Source organism: Melanerpes formicivorus, unplaced genomic scaffold (assembly GCF_026170545.1).
Source record: "Melanerpes formicivorus ecotype bairdi unplaced genomic scaffold, bMelFor1.0.p_v2 SCAF_14, whole genome shotgun sequence".
Taxonomy (NCBI): domain Eukaryota; kingdom Metazoa; phylum Chordata; class Aves; order Piciformes; family Picidae; genus Melanerpes; species Melanerpes formicivorus.
Window position 1 is genome coordinate 7133481 of NW_027142366.1, and position 16464 is coordinate 7149944.

The 16464-nt window shown below is 41.4% G+C and overlaps 1 protein-coding gene across 3 annotated transcripts in view; it reads right to left on the minus strand.

Moving 5' to 3' along the window:
• The window catches only part of TRRAP (transformation/transcription domain associated protein), a 97805-nt gene extending 81581 nt beyond the window's left edge, over positions 1–16224 (minus strand). For all 3 annotated transcript variants that reach the window (XM_068146749.1, XM_068146747.1, XM_068146748.1), the window contains exons 1-19: positions 16089–16224; positions 15771–15859; positions 14832–14982; positions 14436–14485; positions 13132–13242; positions 12439–12543; positions 11349–11432; positions 10649–10705; positions 9473–9598; positions 9120–9197; positions 8783–8871; positions 7843–7939; positions 6868–7006; positions 4864–4942; positions 3631–3865; positions 1898–2225; positions 1678–1775; positions 857–1051; positions 171–362 (exon numbers count right to left, since the gene is read on the minus strand). In XM_068146749.1, the coding sequence (XP_068002850.1) occupies positions 171–362; positions 857–1051; positions 1678–1775; positions 1898–2225; positions 3631–3865; positions 4864–4942; positions 6868–7006; positions 7843–7939; positions 8783–8871; positions 9120–9197; positions 9473–9598; positions 10649–10705; positions 11349–11432; positions 12439–12543; positions 13132–13242; positions 14436–14485; positions 14832–14934 (2166 nt within the window). In that variant the 5' untranslated portion in view covers positions 14935–14982; positions 15771–15859; positions 16089–16224. The remainder of the gene's footprint in view (positions 1–170; positions 363–856; positions 1052–1677; positions 1776–1897; positions 2226–3630; positions 3866–4863; positions 4943–6867; positions 7007–7842; positions 7940–8782; positions 8872–9119; positions 9198–9472; positions 9599–10648; positions 10706–11348; positions 11433–12438; positions 12544–13131; positions 13243–14435; positions 14486–14831; positions 14983–15770; positions 15860–16088) is intronic.
• Positions 16225–16464: the final 240 nt, after the last annotated feature.

Genomic DNA, 16464 nt, shown 5'->3' on the forward strand with positions numbered 1-16464 from the left:
GTAAGACAATGTACTTGGCACTTGGAAGAAATGGTGACATATCACTAGTAGTGGTTCAACCACCAAAAGCCCAGCAAATGCTAGACAGCATAAAATTACTACTTGGACATCTGAAGAATATATTAGGAGTCAAAACAGATTTTTTTGGTTTTAACAGAATTGACCTTTACCTTCAGCATTTGCTCATTTTCAGCTGCAAAGAGTGAAACAGAGCCAAAGACTAACTTGAACAGCTTGAGATACAGATTGGAAAGTTCCACATTAGAGCCCATTTCTGGCAGCCGATCCAGAAGATATTCCACCAAAATTGTTGCAAAGAGGGCAGAGGTAGTAGGGTTTGCCAAAAAGGAATTGGCAACAATCTGTAAAAGGAAACCACAAAGGAGTTATTGTTGCTGTAGTGAAAAGAAACATGGGATAAATGTACTGTACATTTAAAATAAAAAGCTACGACAAACTTCTTTTCCCCATCTCCACTGCTACCCAAGTCATTCAGGCTACCTTACATCATGACACAACTTAACATATTCAAGTGTAGTTTTACATGTGTATTGTAGGACTTGTGTTCTACAGAACAGTAGAACATCAGCACAATCAGCTGAACAAAACCAACTCCACAGCATCCAATACTTCTCAAGAATGAAGTCCATTCATATTTTCCGAACTGAAGCACTCGTGTTTGTATTTCATCACTTCCTCTGGAGTTGCTGAAAATCCATCTTTACAAAGTATTTTTATAGACCCAATTTCAACATTATCATTTGCAATTCCACGTCAGCCTTATGTACTTCAAGGCATAAGCTCTTGTCTATGTGCTATTTTAATTGAAAAAAAAAAGTAAACAAAAACATAATACCTGAAGGGCATAGTTTTTTGAGATTCTCTCCACCATGTAAGGGACAGTAGTTTGAAAGATTTCTTTAAAAGTTAAAGGATTCATCATTGTGAACACACCAGCAAAATGCTCCAGAACTTCCTTCTCCTCTTTCATCCTGACTGTCTGACAGTTTGCCACTCGCACATATGTCTGTCCATTTCCTGCTATTTGGACCTACAGTAATTGAGAAAGCACATCCATTAGTGGTGGAATTTTAATGCTTTCCCCCCCACACACTATTCTTAAAATACCTTTTGAAAGAAACAGATTTTACAGGTTTCATGAGCATGCCCCTTATAAGTGGAGCATGAGAGCCAACAGTGACAGTATTAAAATCAGAGAATTTTCAGCACAGACTTCAAACCCACAAAGTCAGGACAAGGAAAAAGATGAGAGTAGGAGACACCATAGTGTATTTGTAAAGATACTTATTTCCAAACCACATACATCTGCATTTCATCAGTATTTGGTGTAACCACAGAAGATAAACACAGACATGTGAATGCTTCAACTGACAGCTAAACTATCTCTTTGAAGGCAAGATTTCATCCACTGCATCAAAGACAATTGCTTTTAGTCTGACCTGTCTGCATAAACACAGGCAATAAGGGCTCCTAAGAAATTAAGTTGTTCCTTGCAAGTGAAAAGCACTTTGAAATTGAGAAAATTTCCCAATGGCTGAGGTCCTGAAATAAAATGTAAATATACTACACATGGAATTTGGTATTTAGCTAACACATAAATCCTTATTAGAAGATCTAAGACAAACTAATATACATTGAAGTGGGCAGTTTACATACCTGATAAATATCTAAAGCTTGCATTGCATATTTTACCAGCTTGATATAGATTTGAGTCTCCTTAGGTTGCAATTGCTTATTGGGAATGAACTGTGCTTCTGAAAGAAGATAAAGAATAAAACAGTAGTTAACCACTAAAAATACTCTTTGCTCTCACATTACAGAGTTTTAATAGTAGAATTACAAAAGATAAAGGCATTTAAATATGATGCAGTTTTACCACCAGGAGCTTTGCATGATGTTATGCCCCATGTGATTGTCTTCACACCACAGACCAAGGTTTTCACTAAGCTTCGGCAATCTGTGACCTGAAATGTCTGTTTATCTTCTTTTTCCTTCTCCCCTTGTTTTTCAAACACAGGTACTGGTGCAGGGGCCACTGGAGTGGCTGGGGCAGGAGATGGAACAGGAACAGGTGCTGCATTTGCTGCTGTGGGTACCCCTGGTAAGGCAGCTTCAGCAGCCCCCAGTTCTGACTGTGGCTTGCACTTTTTAAAGATGACAGAAAGCTGGTACCGTGCTATAGTGTGAAACTTCAACACAAAAACCTAAGGCAGAAAAAGGAAAGGCAAATGAAAGAGCAGGGAGAGGGAAGGAAAAGGAAATTAAGTTTCACCTTCCAAAATCATGCTAAATTTATTAATGCTAATACATCAACAGTTTAGCACACTGAGATCAGCGAAACTTACAATTCTTCCTAAAGCCATTCAAATGGCAGCAAACATTTAAGTGCATCAATAGTTTGCTGCCTTTAAGTTAAAATTAAAAATGTTTGCTGAAAACTAGTAAAATCATCAACTAAAAAAAAACCCTGATCTCTCCACAATTCTACTGAATTTCAAATTAAAAGCTATATAAATTAGTTTTCAAAAGAAGACTTCGTAAATATTGAGACAAATATTATTAAGCATAAAAAGCTTGAAGTTTTCAGATTCATATGTAAAGTGTGTCAGAAGGGTTAAAAGATCTATATATCATAGGTTTAAGTGCTTGTTTGATGCAAGATGCTAGATTTAGAAAGCAACAACCAATCCTTCAGAACAGTGGTCCCCAGCATTTCTGCCTCTTGACTGGTAATACAAAAGGGACATGTTGCACAAGGTTTCAGTACTGTCAAGTCTAGATTTACTTGGCTTGCTCAGGTATTTCCCCACTACCACCACAGTCCTGTACACTCCCTTCCACCCCAGAATTCATATATCAGAAATTTTAATTTGGTAAACAAGTGACCAAACTCCTCATTACACTATTTTTCCCCCCTAAAGTAGAAAAAAAAAATAAGATAGAGGTTTATTTGGAAGACAAAGCCTACTAGAAAGATGCTTCAGTTTGGAACGGATCCTGGAATGAAGGACCCATCACAATGCATAAAACCCAAGATTTTTCACTTGCACCATCACTTGCATTTTAGACTTAGGATGAAAGCCATTCCATAAATTACTGTTACCTTAAAAAAGTAAAAGTTCCAGGGTAACACCAAATTAGTGTGGTGATGCCCAAAATGACTAAACATCTTCCCTGGTGAATTCAGAGCTATGACGGCCTGTCAGTGACAGAGCCAAAAGTAGAGAAGATCCACTACATTCAGACTTCCTAGAGCTCCTTTTTCAAACCAATAGCCACACAGTGGGGGGGAAAAAAAAAAAAAGGAATAAAAAAAAAAAAAAGAAAACTAGTTAGGCTACCCCCAGTATCACAGACATTTACTTTCCTGCTTTGAAACAAATCACTGAATGAGTAAGGTGAATTAGCAAAGCATCTCCCATTACATTTGAGATACTATTCCAGTTACATAGCATTTGAAAGAGCCCTTCTCTGAAGCATTAAATACACTATGCACACTGCCTCTACAAATGCTCACTTCTGAGAAAAGGAGAACACAAAAGTAACTGACAACATACTATAAAAATAGGCTATTCAGCTCGTTTTCAAATGTTTTAAAGAAATCAATACCTCCAGCATTCTCATAAGAATATCTCTACCATTTCCATTTTCCTGTTCACTTTTAGACCGGATACAGTCTACCAAATTGAGCAGAAGTTTGCAAGACATTGTCTGGATACTGCTAGGCAATGACTCATCATCGATGTTCTTGGCAAATAACTGGACAGCAAGGGAGAGATCATTGAGTGGCAAATGCTGACGGACATGATGCACCAGGTCTGCCAACGTGCTGTATGCAAGTGGCCTATCAGTAAAAACAAGAAATGAAGAAAACACATTAAGGACAATTATAAACATTGTCAATTGGGCTTAACATATAATTACTACCTGGAACTATTTCCAAGATTCTTAATCCAAATTTTCTACTGTTATATACAAAGGCAGAGCTCACAAGACTGCTTCAACTGAACAGGAGAACCACAACCTACACAATGTAACCGAAGATGCATTCACCTGTCCCACACACTACAATCACTTTTCCTATCTTTCTTTCCCTATTGCTGAACATCCCCAGCAGATATTTTCATCTGCTTGCAGTTAAGAGCAAATTAGTATGTTTTAAAGCACATCTTAAGCAGTGCTGGTAAGCTGTTTCACAATTCATTCTTGATGGTGTACTACTTCAAAGGTAGTTATAAAATCTGATAGATTTTACAAATCATTTCTTTTCAAATACCAGGTTTAGACATCTAGTAGCATGAATACTTCTAAGTCTAATACAATAATAAGGTACAACTGATACTTAAGCAAGAGGAAATATTTCTCCTAAGTTAACATATTTTAATTTGGTCAGCAAAAGCATCTAAATTCTAGTAGAGCACTGAAGACACAAAGTATTCTCCTCATTTATTTTTTAACTAATAAGTTGCAATATACTCATTGACAAAACAGTTTAAATCCCATTCAGAGTTTACACAGAACACAAGATTTAGGCTGTTTCATAGAAATATTAAGAAGATATTGATTTGATCTCCCTGTGGTGACTGTTTTGGCTGTGCTCTGCAATTCAAAAAACTTAAATTACTTTCATTCGTTTATTTTTTCCCTTCATTCATGCCACTCTGCTGCATCAAAGTGTTAAACAATAACCACTTTCCAGCAGCAGAAGCCTTCCCATAGTAGAATCTAATAAAATTAATTATTTAAAGCAAATATTTAGGAACCTGTGTAAATATTCAGTATTTGTTAATGATACCAGGCCTGGCAGGCACTCAGGTAGCTATTCTAAACTTCCTGTCATACCTCAGTGTCTCTCGTGCTGTGTATCCAGAGCCAATCAGTATAGATTCATCAAACAGCTTGTCCATACATGGAATAAATTCTATAATTAAAAAGAGAGAGGGAAAATGAAAAACTGTTGTCAAACAGAAAGTGATTGTCCAAGAAAATAATGAAAACAAGAGTCCAGCATTAAACCTCTTAACTTAGGTATTTAAAACTAAGTCAGTGGGTTTATTACACAGTTCATTCCTGAAGCTTATAAAAAGCAGTGTCATTTACACAGGAACTTTCAAACAACCTCTTGTGACTATGAACTGCAGTGACACCTGTCCCTTGAGCAACATTACAGTAAAAGGTCAAAGCCACAGCATCAACAAAAAAACAGTTACTCCCCCAAAGAGGAAAAAAATGCTTACAGGGCTTTCAACTTTGCAGAAGTTTTTTAATGTAATTGAGGAGTTAGTGGAAAGGACAGCTTGGGGGAGCACCTTACAACACAATCTAGAACAGAACCGAACCAAACAGAACCAAACCAAACAGAACCGAACCAAACAGAACCGAACCAGGTTGGAAGTGACCTTCAAGATCGTTGTGTCCAACCCATCATCCAACACCATCTAATCAACTAAACCATGGCACCAAGCACCCCGTCAAGGCTCTTCCTAAACACCTCCAGTTTTGTCTGGCATTTTTTCATAGCAGCTTTGTCCCCAAATATAAGGAGGAATACATGCAACTTTAAAGTCCAGGAAAGAAAAGGAAGATTTCAGTAACAAGTTCAAGTGACAAAGTAAGACTACAGAAGTGTTTTCTTTTTAAATGTAGAAATCAGCAAGTTTATGGAATTGATTAGGTCACCCCACTCTAAAGGTAGATAATGGAAATAGGAAGGATTAGGTGCTCAGACCTAATAATGCAACAAGCCAAAACTTATTGGTAACAAGTAGGCAAAGAGGCAAACAAAAAGAGAAGGAGATAAAGTTTGTATTTTACAAAGCACACTCATCTCCAATTTTGCAGTTCTGTCAGAACAAAACATATCCACCAAACCTAGTTTATTCAGACAGACTAAAAATGGTTTTCCTCTGCTAGAGTCAAATACTATGAGCTGAATCAAACACATGACATTGGGTTTTGACAGAACTACTTCCACTCTGGTTAAGAGATCAATATCTTAAAGTATTTATGCAATTGTAAGCATAATTACAAACCAACATAAATCTTTATCATGAAGTGGTAATTACTCAGAGCAAGAGACACTTGGAAAGCTAAAAATGCCACTTGTGCAGTATGCCATCTTATTCTGATGATTCTAATTATTTTAAGGGAAAAGAAAAAAAGCAAACCAAAAATCACATCCACTCCCAAAACAATCCTAAGTATACAGAATACAGAATTAACCAGGTTTGAAAAGACCTTTGAGATCATCAAGGACAGCTTTGGGGAGCACCATACAACAGAATAGAATAGGAATAGGAATAGGCCAGACCAGGTTGTACAAGACCTTCGAGATCATTGTGTCCAACCTATCACCCAACACCATCTATCACCTAAACCATGGCACCAAGCGCCCCATCCAGTCTCTTCCTAAACACCTCCAGGGATGGTGACTCCACCACCTCCCTGGGCAGCACATTCCAATAGCCAATCTCTCTTTCTGTGAAGAATTTCTTCCTAACATCCAGCCTAAACCTTCCCTGGCACAGCTTGAGACTGTGTCCTCTTGTTCTGGTGCTGCTTGCCTGGGAGAAGAGACCAAGCCCCACCTGGCTACAACCTCCCTTCAGGTAGCTGTAGAGAGCAATAAGGTCTCCCCTAAGCCTCCTCTTCTCCAGGCTAAGCAACCCCAGCTCGCTCAGCCTCTCATCATAGGGCTTGTGCTCCAAACCCCTCAACAGCTTCGTTGCCCTTCTCTGGACTATGCAATAGCCCCACAGTAAATAACAAGCAATTTGCCTCTTAAATCCACAGAAATTGTTGAAGTCTCTACAGTTCACAGACAGATTTGTACAAAGTGCTACATACGGCTCCTCAAGTCTGTGGTCAAGATGTGCTTAGCAGCAATCAGAAGCTCCTTCCGGAGGTGTGCTGTTTCAGCTGGGCAGTTGGACAACAACTGCAACATTCCTTTTACCATTTGCTGAGAATATTTGGCCACTAATTCCTGCAACAAACAATAACATGAATACAATTATCATAATACTATTTCAAAGACTGGCTTTTACACTTGCACAGTAACATCCAATTACAGTTCACTTCTTTAAGAAGCCTACTTGTAAAACTAAAATACAGCAGCCATTCCAAGAATCCCTGGGGCTGGGACACAGCACATTCTTGCTTTGTATCCATGTAATATAGGAAGGACATGGCTTGATGGAAAGGGTCCAGAAGAGGGCCAAGAAAATGATCAGGGGGTTGTACTACTTCTGCTACAAGGACAGACTGAGGGAGCTGGAGTTGTTCAGCCTGGAGAAGAGAAGGCTCCAGCGAGACCTCATAGCAGCCTTCCAGTACCTGAAGGGGGCCTACAGGAAGGATAGGGAGAGACTGCTTACAAGGGCCTGCGGTGACAAGACCAGGGGCAATGGCTTCAAACTAGAGGAAAGCAGGTTTAGATTGGATATCAGAAAGAAGCTACTATGAGGGTGGTGGAATACTGGAATAGGTTGTCCAGGGAGGTAGTTGAGGCCCCTTCCCTTGGAGATAGTCAAGGTGAAGTTCAACGAGGCCCTGGACAACCTGATCTAGTTGGGGATGTCCCTGCTGACTGTGGGCAGATCAGACTAGATGACCTTTGGAGATCCCTTCTGGCCTGGACCATTCTATGATTCTGTAAGAATAGTTCTGAAAGGACAACCAAATACAGCCCTATCTTCAGTCTTGCGACACAAATTACCTCCTTTCCAATCCCTGATGAACTCACTGCAGGCTGCTCACTGGCACCCCATAACCAGAGATCTGTTGCACTACCAGCAACAAAGTAACCAAACATCAACCTACCTGGTAAATTCTTATGATGTAAGCCAAAAATGACAAGGTTTTAATTTGAGCAGCGATAAAATCAGCATACAATTCCTTGTTATAGAGTTTATGTTGCCTGAAATTAAATTGAACAGCCATTACTATTTTGTTCCTCCCCTTCAATACCTTTATTCAAAATTAACAGAATTTTCATCATCACATCATCTTGTAGTGAGGTTTCCTTTGTAACAGAGTAAAACCACAAGAGAGCCCATCTTAAATTCCCATTGTCTGATGCTCCAAGCAGAAATGCACACCCCCAAGGCTGCCATACAATTTTCTACTTCCTCAAAGCCAAGTCAATACATCAGCATCAAATGTTTGGCTCCACTTCCCTAACAGGCCCAATTTTTCTTCTCCAAGCAATATTCTCTCCCAGATTTGCCTGTCTCTTATCAAGCTTTAGCCACTTTTTCAGATCACCCAGGCAGACAGGGAAAGACAAGAGATTTTACTCCTGCTGCCCTGCTCAGCATCACTTTTTGCTCTTTAGAAACATCTCTTAAGCACCTGTATCTGCAACACCACAAGGCTTCACCTAAGCTATAGCCTGAAAGAGCCTGAAACAGCAGCAAGTGTCCTGGCTAACAGAGTTTCTACCACACACTACCTCTGGTTAATGCAGATTTCTGTCAGAAATTTCTATTTAAAAGCTGCATTGTCAAATAATAAATTGGGATGTATTGCACAAATATGGATTTTATCAGTGACATAAATGGAAATATTAAGACCTGCCAGTTATTTCACCTACAAAACTGACAATTTAAGGTTAAAAAAGTTGCTATTTTTGAGATTAAAATCAGTAAGTCTAGAAGCAAAAACTCACAAAGGTACAAGACAAATATTTTGGGTGATACTGAACAGCAGGTTTATGTAGTTTATCTCCAATATCTTCAAAAGAGTCTTTAAATGCTCTTACCTTGCTTGAGCAGAAACCTGTATTATAATAGTGTTCATAATCAAGGGCACAAACTCAGCTACCACATTATGAATGTTCAGTTTGTAGAGCTAAACAAAAAACAAACAACAAAAAAAGGATTATTAAAGACAAATAGAAGCCACATGTGGAGTCAAACTATGCAAGAGCTCATCAGGAAACAAACAAAAGAAAGGAATCTCAAGGGACTTAGTTTTAGATCATATTTTCAGCTCAAAAATGTTATGTTCATTTTTACTAGCATGTCAGCCAGCAGAAATGACACAAAGTCACTCAGCAGTAAGAAGAACTGGCACATAAAATGCTGGAGGATACTAACCTGATACATGAGAACAACAATAATAGGTAGCTCAGCCAAAACCTTTAAAGATAAAGATCCTCTGGGGATGATAGAATGCTGAAAGAAAGAACACATTACATAACAGTAACTATTAATTCCAAAAAGCACTGGAAATGCATTTTTAATCCAACTGCTCATTTTAACAGCACTGTATTTAGTGACAGTACCATTTAAAGAGCACAAAAGCATTTGCTATTATCAACTGAGAAGTTTCAATCAGCTTCTACAAACAAATCCTGATAAGAAAAACAAGCAAAAGCCTGCCCTTGTGACTTAGGGTACTGTGGTAAGAGACAGCCTCACAGCCAAAGAGCAGTTGGAAGAGTACTCACTGTTCTTGTTTCACTGTCTTCTCGCTCAGGGTTTACTTTCACCACAATTGTTGTTATCATGCCAACCATTTCAGGAGTAGGAACAGTGTTCTCTGGAATCACCTGAGGATTCTCAAAGTACCGATTCTAGGAGCAAAGAGCAGAAGAAATACATAATCAACAGTCAGAGGCTTTCCATCACATGACAAGTGGACAAGAAGTCTGATGAAGAGTGACTGAAGGAGCTGGGGATGTTTAGTTTGAAGAAGAGGAGGCTCAGGGGAGACCGCAGCACTCTCTACAAGTACCTGAAAGGATTTTGTGGAGGGGATGGTGCAAATCTCACAGGTAATTAGTGACAGAACAAGAGAGAAGGGCCTTAAGCTGCACCAAGGCAGGTTTAGACTTGACATCAGGAAAAATTTTTCATTAAAAGAGTGGTCAGGCATTGGACTGGGCTGCCCAGGGAGGTGGGTGAATCACCAAGGTTGGATGTGTTTAAAGGTCATTTGAATGTAGTGCTTGGGATACGGTTTAGGGGTGAACCTTGTAGAGCAGGGCTAACAGTTGGACTTGGTGATCCCAAGGGTCTTTTCCAACCTGTTTCTGTGATTCTCTAATTCCTCCATGTAATTTCTCCCAGTAACTTACCATAGAGTTTTTTTTCTTCTCTGCATGTGACATTTACACTGCAGTATGTAACAGGACTACACACACATCCTGCAATCACTGACTCCCACCCCAGCAAGTGACAGAAAAGCATCCACCACTAAGGTGGTTCTTCTGCTGAAGTAAAACATCCAAATGTACCCTGAATGAGGAAAAGCAGGCAACGGCCTCCACAGAGATGAAGCATGAAGAGCTCTCTGCTCTAAAGCACATCACTTAACCCTTCCCTCTATAAAACCTCAACCATTTGGCTATATGGACACCACTCCAGTCAACTAACTAGTACTTTAAGCTCATATCAGTTTTCTCATACTAGTAATACTGTGCTAGAAACTGAATGTTTGCCAATTCAAAAATCTGAATTTCTCCATTTTTAGACATATTTTTGTCACGTATTTTTATTAAAGCTACATTTGTGTACCACTAGACACAAAAGCAACTCTCTTAACAGCTTCTAGAGAGAAAATTAAGAAATAAAAACTAGTTTTCTGACTACAGCAAGGGCAATTTAAGAAATAAAAAGCTTACCACTACTTTTGGAAGTTCTTTATAAATCTGTTTCACAAAATCCAAGAAATGATGGATCTAGGAAAGAAGAAGTGAGTTTACCATTAAAAAAACATTAAGAGTAGAGTTATGTAAAATCTTTAGGCACCACTAGATACTTCAAAAGAATCTGAAAGAGTTCTTCTGTTCTGCCAATATTAATTAGAATTGCACTGGGATGCTTCAAATTGCCATAAGCCAACAAAGCCTTCCTAGGAGAAAATCAAGGAAAACAACAGAATAAAAATGCAAACTTTCAAATACTCCCTCAAGAGTCAAAGGAGAGGAGAGACAGTTATAATATTAGGCTGGACTTGATGATCTGAGAGGTCTATTCCAGCCTCAGTAACTCCAGGATTTTCCTCTCACAACCTAAAAGGCACCAATACTCTTCTCTTCTAAGGGAATTTTACTCCTTAGTCTAATCATTTTGGCCATAAACACTTAAAGCAAAGACAGCTAGGCTCTGGCAGTTTGCTTTCTTCCAGGGGTGCTAGGACTATGCAACCCTCTTAAAAATTAGTGTAAAATTAAACAAACTAAGTATATGGATACCACAACAGATCAGTCAGCATAAAAAGGACAGCAGGAAAACACAAATGAAGCAGCCAATGTATCTGAGTAACAATTCTGAAGAGCATGGCAGTAAGTTCCATATCATATAATAAGATTTAGGACCTACCTCTTGAGTGATTGCTGGTCGAAATTGTTTGTGCAATTCAATAATGATTCTTAAGCAAATCAGGACATTTTCTTCATTCTCTGTCTGAAATAAAGAGCATCTTTAGTGAGTCCACTGCTGCATTCTTTAACTACTGCAAACGTACATCAAAACCCTGTAAAGTTATACTCATCTCAGCAACCTACCAGTGCCCCATTAATATGAATTTGTAGAAGCAAGATGCCTTTCCTTTCATGCCTATCCTTGCAGCCTTAGAGCATGGCCAAAATTAAATTCACCCCTCCTGGAACAAAAATCCAGAAATTTTGACCCATTTTTAATGCCCCACAGACAGACACACACCAGTGAAGCTAGTTACACACTGAGGCACCTCTGTGCAGGTTATTTTCTGCGAGCTTCAGACAACACTTTCAATTCCAAGCAAGAAACAAAATAAAGTCTCTAGAATAAAATAAAATCCAGGAAACTGTTTAGGAATGAAATCTTGACTAGCACAAGAACAACTCCTTGCATTTTTTAAGTTCAGGTTTCTTAAGGGCAGAAAGGACTTGTAGACAGGAAGATACCTCACTGGTGAGCCCTAAACTGAATGCCCTTCAGTTCTTGCTCGAGAGGCACAGCTATTTAAAATCCTACCCCCAGCTATTCTTGGAGTGGAAGAAAGAAGAGGAAAATCTTTCTGAAAATTTGAAACAGTCTTCAGAAGAGGAAGAACAGTTTTCAGAAGAGGTGACCTCATTGTGGCCTTCCAGTATCTGAAGGGGGCCTACAGGAAGGATGGGGAGGGACTTCTCAGGATCTCAGGTAGTGATAGGACTAGGGGGAATGGAATGAAGCTGCAGGTGGGGAGATTCAGGCTGGATGTGAGGAGGAGGTTCTTCACCATGACAGTGGTGAGGCCCTGGAATGGGTTGTCCAGGGAGGTGGTTGGGGCCCCGTCCCTGGAGGTGTTTAAGCCCAGGCTGGATGAGGCTCTGGCCAGCCTGATCTAGTGTGGGGTGTCCCTGCCCATGGCAGGGGGGTTGGAACTAGATGATCCTTGGGGTCCCTTACAACCCTGACTGATACTATGATAAAAATAAATATATACCTCTAGAAATCTGAACATCACAGAGAGGATATTTTTGGTATGGAGACGAAGATGCTCATTTGTTGGTATCCTGTGAATTATTTCAAGCACTAGCTTGCGGAGTTGCTGTTAAAAAAGGGAAGAAAAAAAGACACAACTTTTAAGTAGTCCACAAAAAAAACCCAAACAACTGGTTGCAACATTTCTTTAGCTCAATACTTCTGCATGATTAAGAAAAGAAGCCATTTTCCTTTGTCTAGGCATACATCTGTATACAAACACATGATGCTTTCTACTCCCCTTAATGCATGAATAAGGCAAATTTACCAATTTTGCAGTTAAAAAAAATGCAATTTATCAGATTATTTTTAAGGACTTAAGGATTATTTTAAGTACTTAATGACAGAGGTTCAACTTTGGCCTTTCATCCCACAATAAAGTCATTAATTTGTAACAACGTGCCCTATTTTATTGAGAAATTTAATTCTACTGTGCCTAGCTGTTCCTCATTTTTTTATAGGAGCCCAGATTTGCACAGTTTCTAATTAACTTCTTTAGAAACTGGACTTTTTCACTTTGACTTCAAATGACAGGTCTATTTTTAACAACAAAATCTACACATAAATCAGTCCACTAGATGAATTGAGTACATTACTGAACAAATAGTCTGCTGCATGAATTGCAAAAAGATAAGAGATACTCCACACAGTTTACCTGCGCTGGCTTCTCCTGCAGAAACTGAACTTCTCCATCCTGCAGAAAGGTGAGAAACCTAGGGATGATGTGTTCCAGAAATGTAGAATATTGAGGGGAGGATGTCACATTCTAATGAAGAACAAAAAAAAGATGGGGAGAGTGGTGTAATAGACATTATACAGTAGATACTAAATTACATTCACAAAGACTCTTAACCATTTTCAGGGAGGAGAAGGGGAGATTTATACTGGAGATTAGGAAGAAATTCTTTACAGTGAGGGTAGTGAGACACTGGAACAGGCTGCCCACAGAGGTTGTAGATGTACACCTGGAGGTGTTCAAGTCCAGGCTGGATGAGATCTTGAGCAACCTGGGCTAGTAGAACTGAAAGCAGCCCTACAGAAAAGTCATTTGGGGGTACTGATGGATGAGAAGCTGGACACAAGACAGCAATGCACACTTGAAGCCCAGAAGGTCAATTGCATCCTGGACTGGATCAAAAGAAGCATGGCCAGTAGTCGAGAAAGGTGATTCTACCTCTCTGCTCGGGTATGGTGAGACCTGACCTGGAGTACGAAGTCCAGCTATGGGGCCCTTAACACAAGAAGGACATGGACTTGTTGGAGCAGGTCCAGAGGAGGGCTGAAGCACATCTCCAACAAAGACAGGGTAAGAGAGTTGGGGCTGTTTGGCTTGGAGAAGAAAAGGCGCCAGGGACACCTTTTAGCAGCATTTCATTATCTGAAGGGGACTTACAGGAAGACTGCGGAGGGACTGTTTAGAAGGTCCTGTAACAACAGGACGAGGGGCAATGGTTTTAAACTAGAGCAGGGTAGATTTAGATTAGACATAAAGAGGAAGTTCTTCACAATGAAAGTAATGAAATACTGGAACAGGTTGCCCAGAGATGTGGTGGAGGTTCCATCCCTGGAGATACTCAAGGTCAAACCTGATGGGGCCCTGAGCAACCTGACCTAGTTGGAGGTGTCCCTGCTCACTGTAGGAGGGTTGGACGAGATGACCTTTGGGGGTCCCAAGCCAATGCATTCTATAACCTTTATTTAAATGTTTACTGATTAGAGAGTGAAAGATCTCACTAAGTCTAAATGTTGCAATTCTTCAATAACCTAATTCTTAAATACAAATTTTATATCAATGACTTACAACAACACAAATTGTGTCACAAGATATCAATATTAACACTTCAACCACAAAACATCAGAAATCAAGCCAATGTGCTTTAAGAACAAGAACTACTGCTGTTTCAGAAAGCTGGGAGGTTTTGGTGGGGCTTTGTTGTTTGGGGTGGGGTTTTTATTTACCTCGAAATTCTCACTGACTTCTTGCATCATTTTCAACTTGGTTTCATCAGCTGAAAATGAAAATTCCAGCAACAATAAATAAATGTAAAACTACATCATGAAGGAAGATACCAAGCTCACTGATTAAAGAAGCAATCAGATCTTATCAGTTTAGCCATCACTGCCCAATTACAAGGCACACAATTCTCACACAACCAGTTCTCACACAACTGCACACACACAGCTCGCTCACGTTGGCTCATGAAAGTATTGCTCATCACTTTGCTTCTTTAAAATTGAAAACTCAAACGAAATTCAAGAGAATTCAATACACATTTACCAACTAAATACACTGCAACATTTGTGAAACAAACCACTGAAGAGCTGCAACTTTCAAGAGAAAAACCAAAACCTTACGTGTATTGACATCTGTGAGAGCAGCCACGAACTGAAGGTATTTTTTCATCAAAGTGGTTTGGTCGACCACAGTTGGCCCTTGTGCTGACACAAATGCCATCATGGGGAAGGAAGGATCAGCTTTCAGTATATAAAATCAAGACTTGTATACCTACCAAAAAAAAAAGACAGTTAGTTTCTATGGCTGGTTAACAGCAGCTAACACATCACTTACATCCATTCCTTCCACACACTGAATGGGACACGTCTCATAGCAGCTATCACATCCCCTACATCCATTCCCTTCACACAGCAAATGGGACACATCGCATAGCAGCTGTCACATCACCTACATCCATTCCTTCCACATACTGAATGGGACACGTCTCATAGCAGCTATCACATCCCCTACATCCGTTCCTTCCACACACTGAATGGGATGGGACACATTTTTTCCAAAACTCACAGCTGTCACATTTATACATAACAGAACATAACACCCAGCCTATGCAGCACTTGATATAACAAAACACACTTTTGGATATCCACAGTTGCTCAGCTATTTACAAGGTAGGTAACCACACACATTTTGTGCAGTTTCATCCCTTCCAGCAGCAGCAGTAGGCTCAGGGATGCTACCAGCACCCCGCACACCTCTTCCGCCAGGGACCGATTCTAAACTTACAGCTCCCTTTGAATGCAGCCCAGAAAACTCGCTCCCAGAAATGCTAGAGGTTGTCCTGCCACAGGAGCTGCCTGATTCTCTTGAAAAGGAACCTGGACTCAAACTCTGAGTGAGGCGAGCCACCTCCTCACCTTGGCGCTTTCCTGTCACTCCTCTACACAGTCCACTTCAGCTGCCCACCGCGACCCACAGCCGGGGGTGCCCCGCGAACACCTCATTCCCCACAGCTGCCCCAGGCCCGGGACGTCGCCCTCCGAGCCCCATGCCCCGCGTACCTTCCCCGCCGCAGGGCTGGTCGCCACCGGGTCGCTCCCCGCTGCCAGAACACCATCACGCCGACCCCATCCCCGCCAAGGCGCCGGCCCTGTGAACAAGGGAACCCATGAATGGCCGCAGCAACGTTTCCCACCGTCCCTCAGCCCGCCCAGATCCCGTCCAGGGCCCAAGGCCTCCGAGCGCTGTACTGATGGAACTCCGGCCCCTTCCTCCTCCCTGCAGCACGCCGGTTCCGCCCCGCAGGCTGCGCCGCTCGGGGCCTCGCCTCCCGTCACTTCACTCTACTTCCCTCCACCGTGCCCAGGCCCGGGCCTCACCGAGACGATGCCGCCGCCACCCCAAGGGCTCCTCACCCCACGGCTCCCTGGGCTCGGCCGGCCTTGGTCCCCCAGAACCCTCCTTTGTTGCTCCCCGAGGCCGGCAGCAGCGCATGGGCGCAACGGAAGGACTCGAACCCAGTTCCGGCCGCCTCCTCCCGCGACCCGCCTCCTGTGCATCTGCCCGGGCGGAGGCGGGCGCTGAGGCCCACGGCGCCGCCCGGTGCCTTCGCCGATCCCCCGTGCGGGAGCACGCGCAACCCACGGCCGACACCTACCGTGCCTTGCCGGGGCAGTTTCGTCCCAGCTGGGGAAGGCGCCTGCCAGCTCCTGCCGCTTCCAGGCCGCGCTGGCTGAGGCGAGGCTGGCCGGCCTC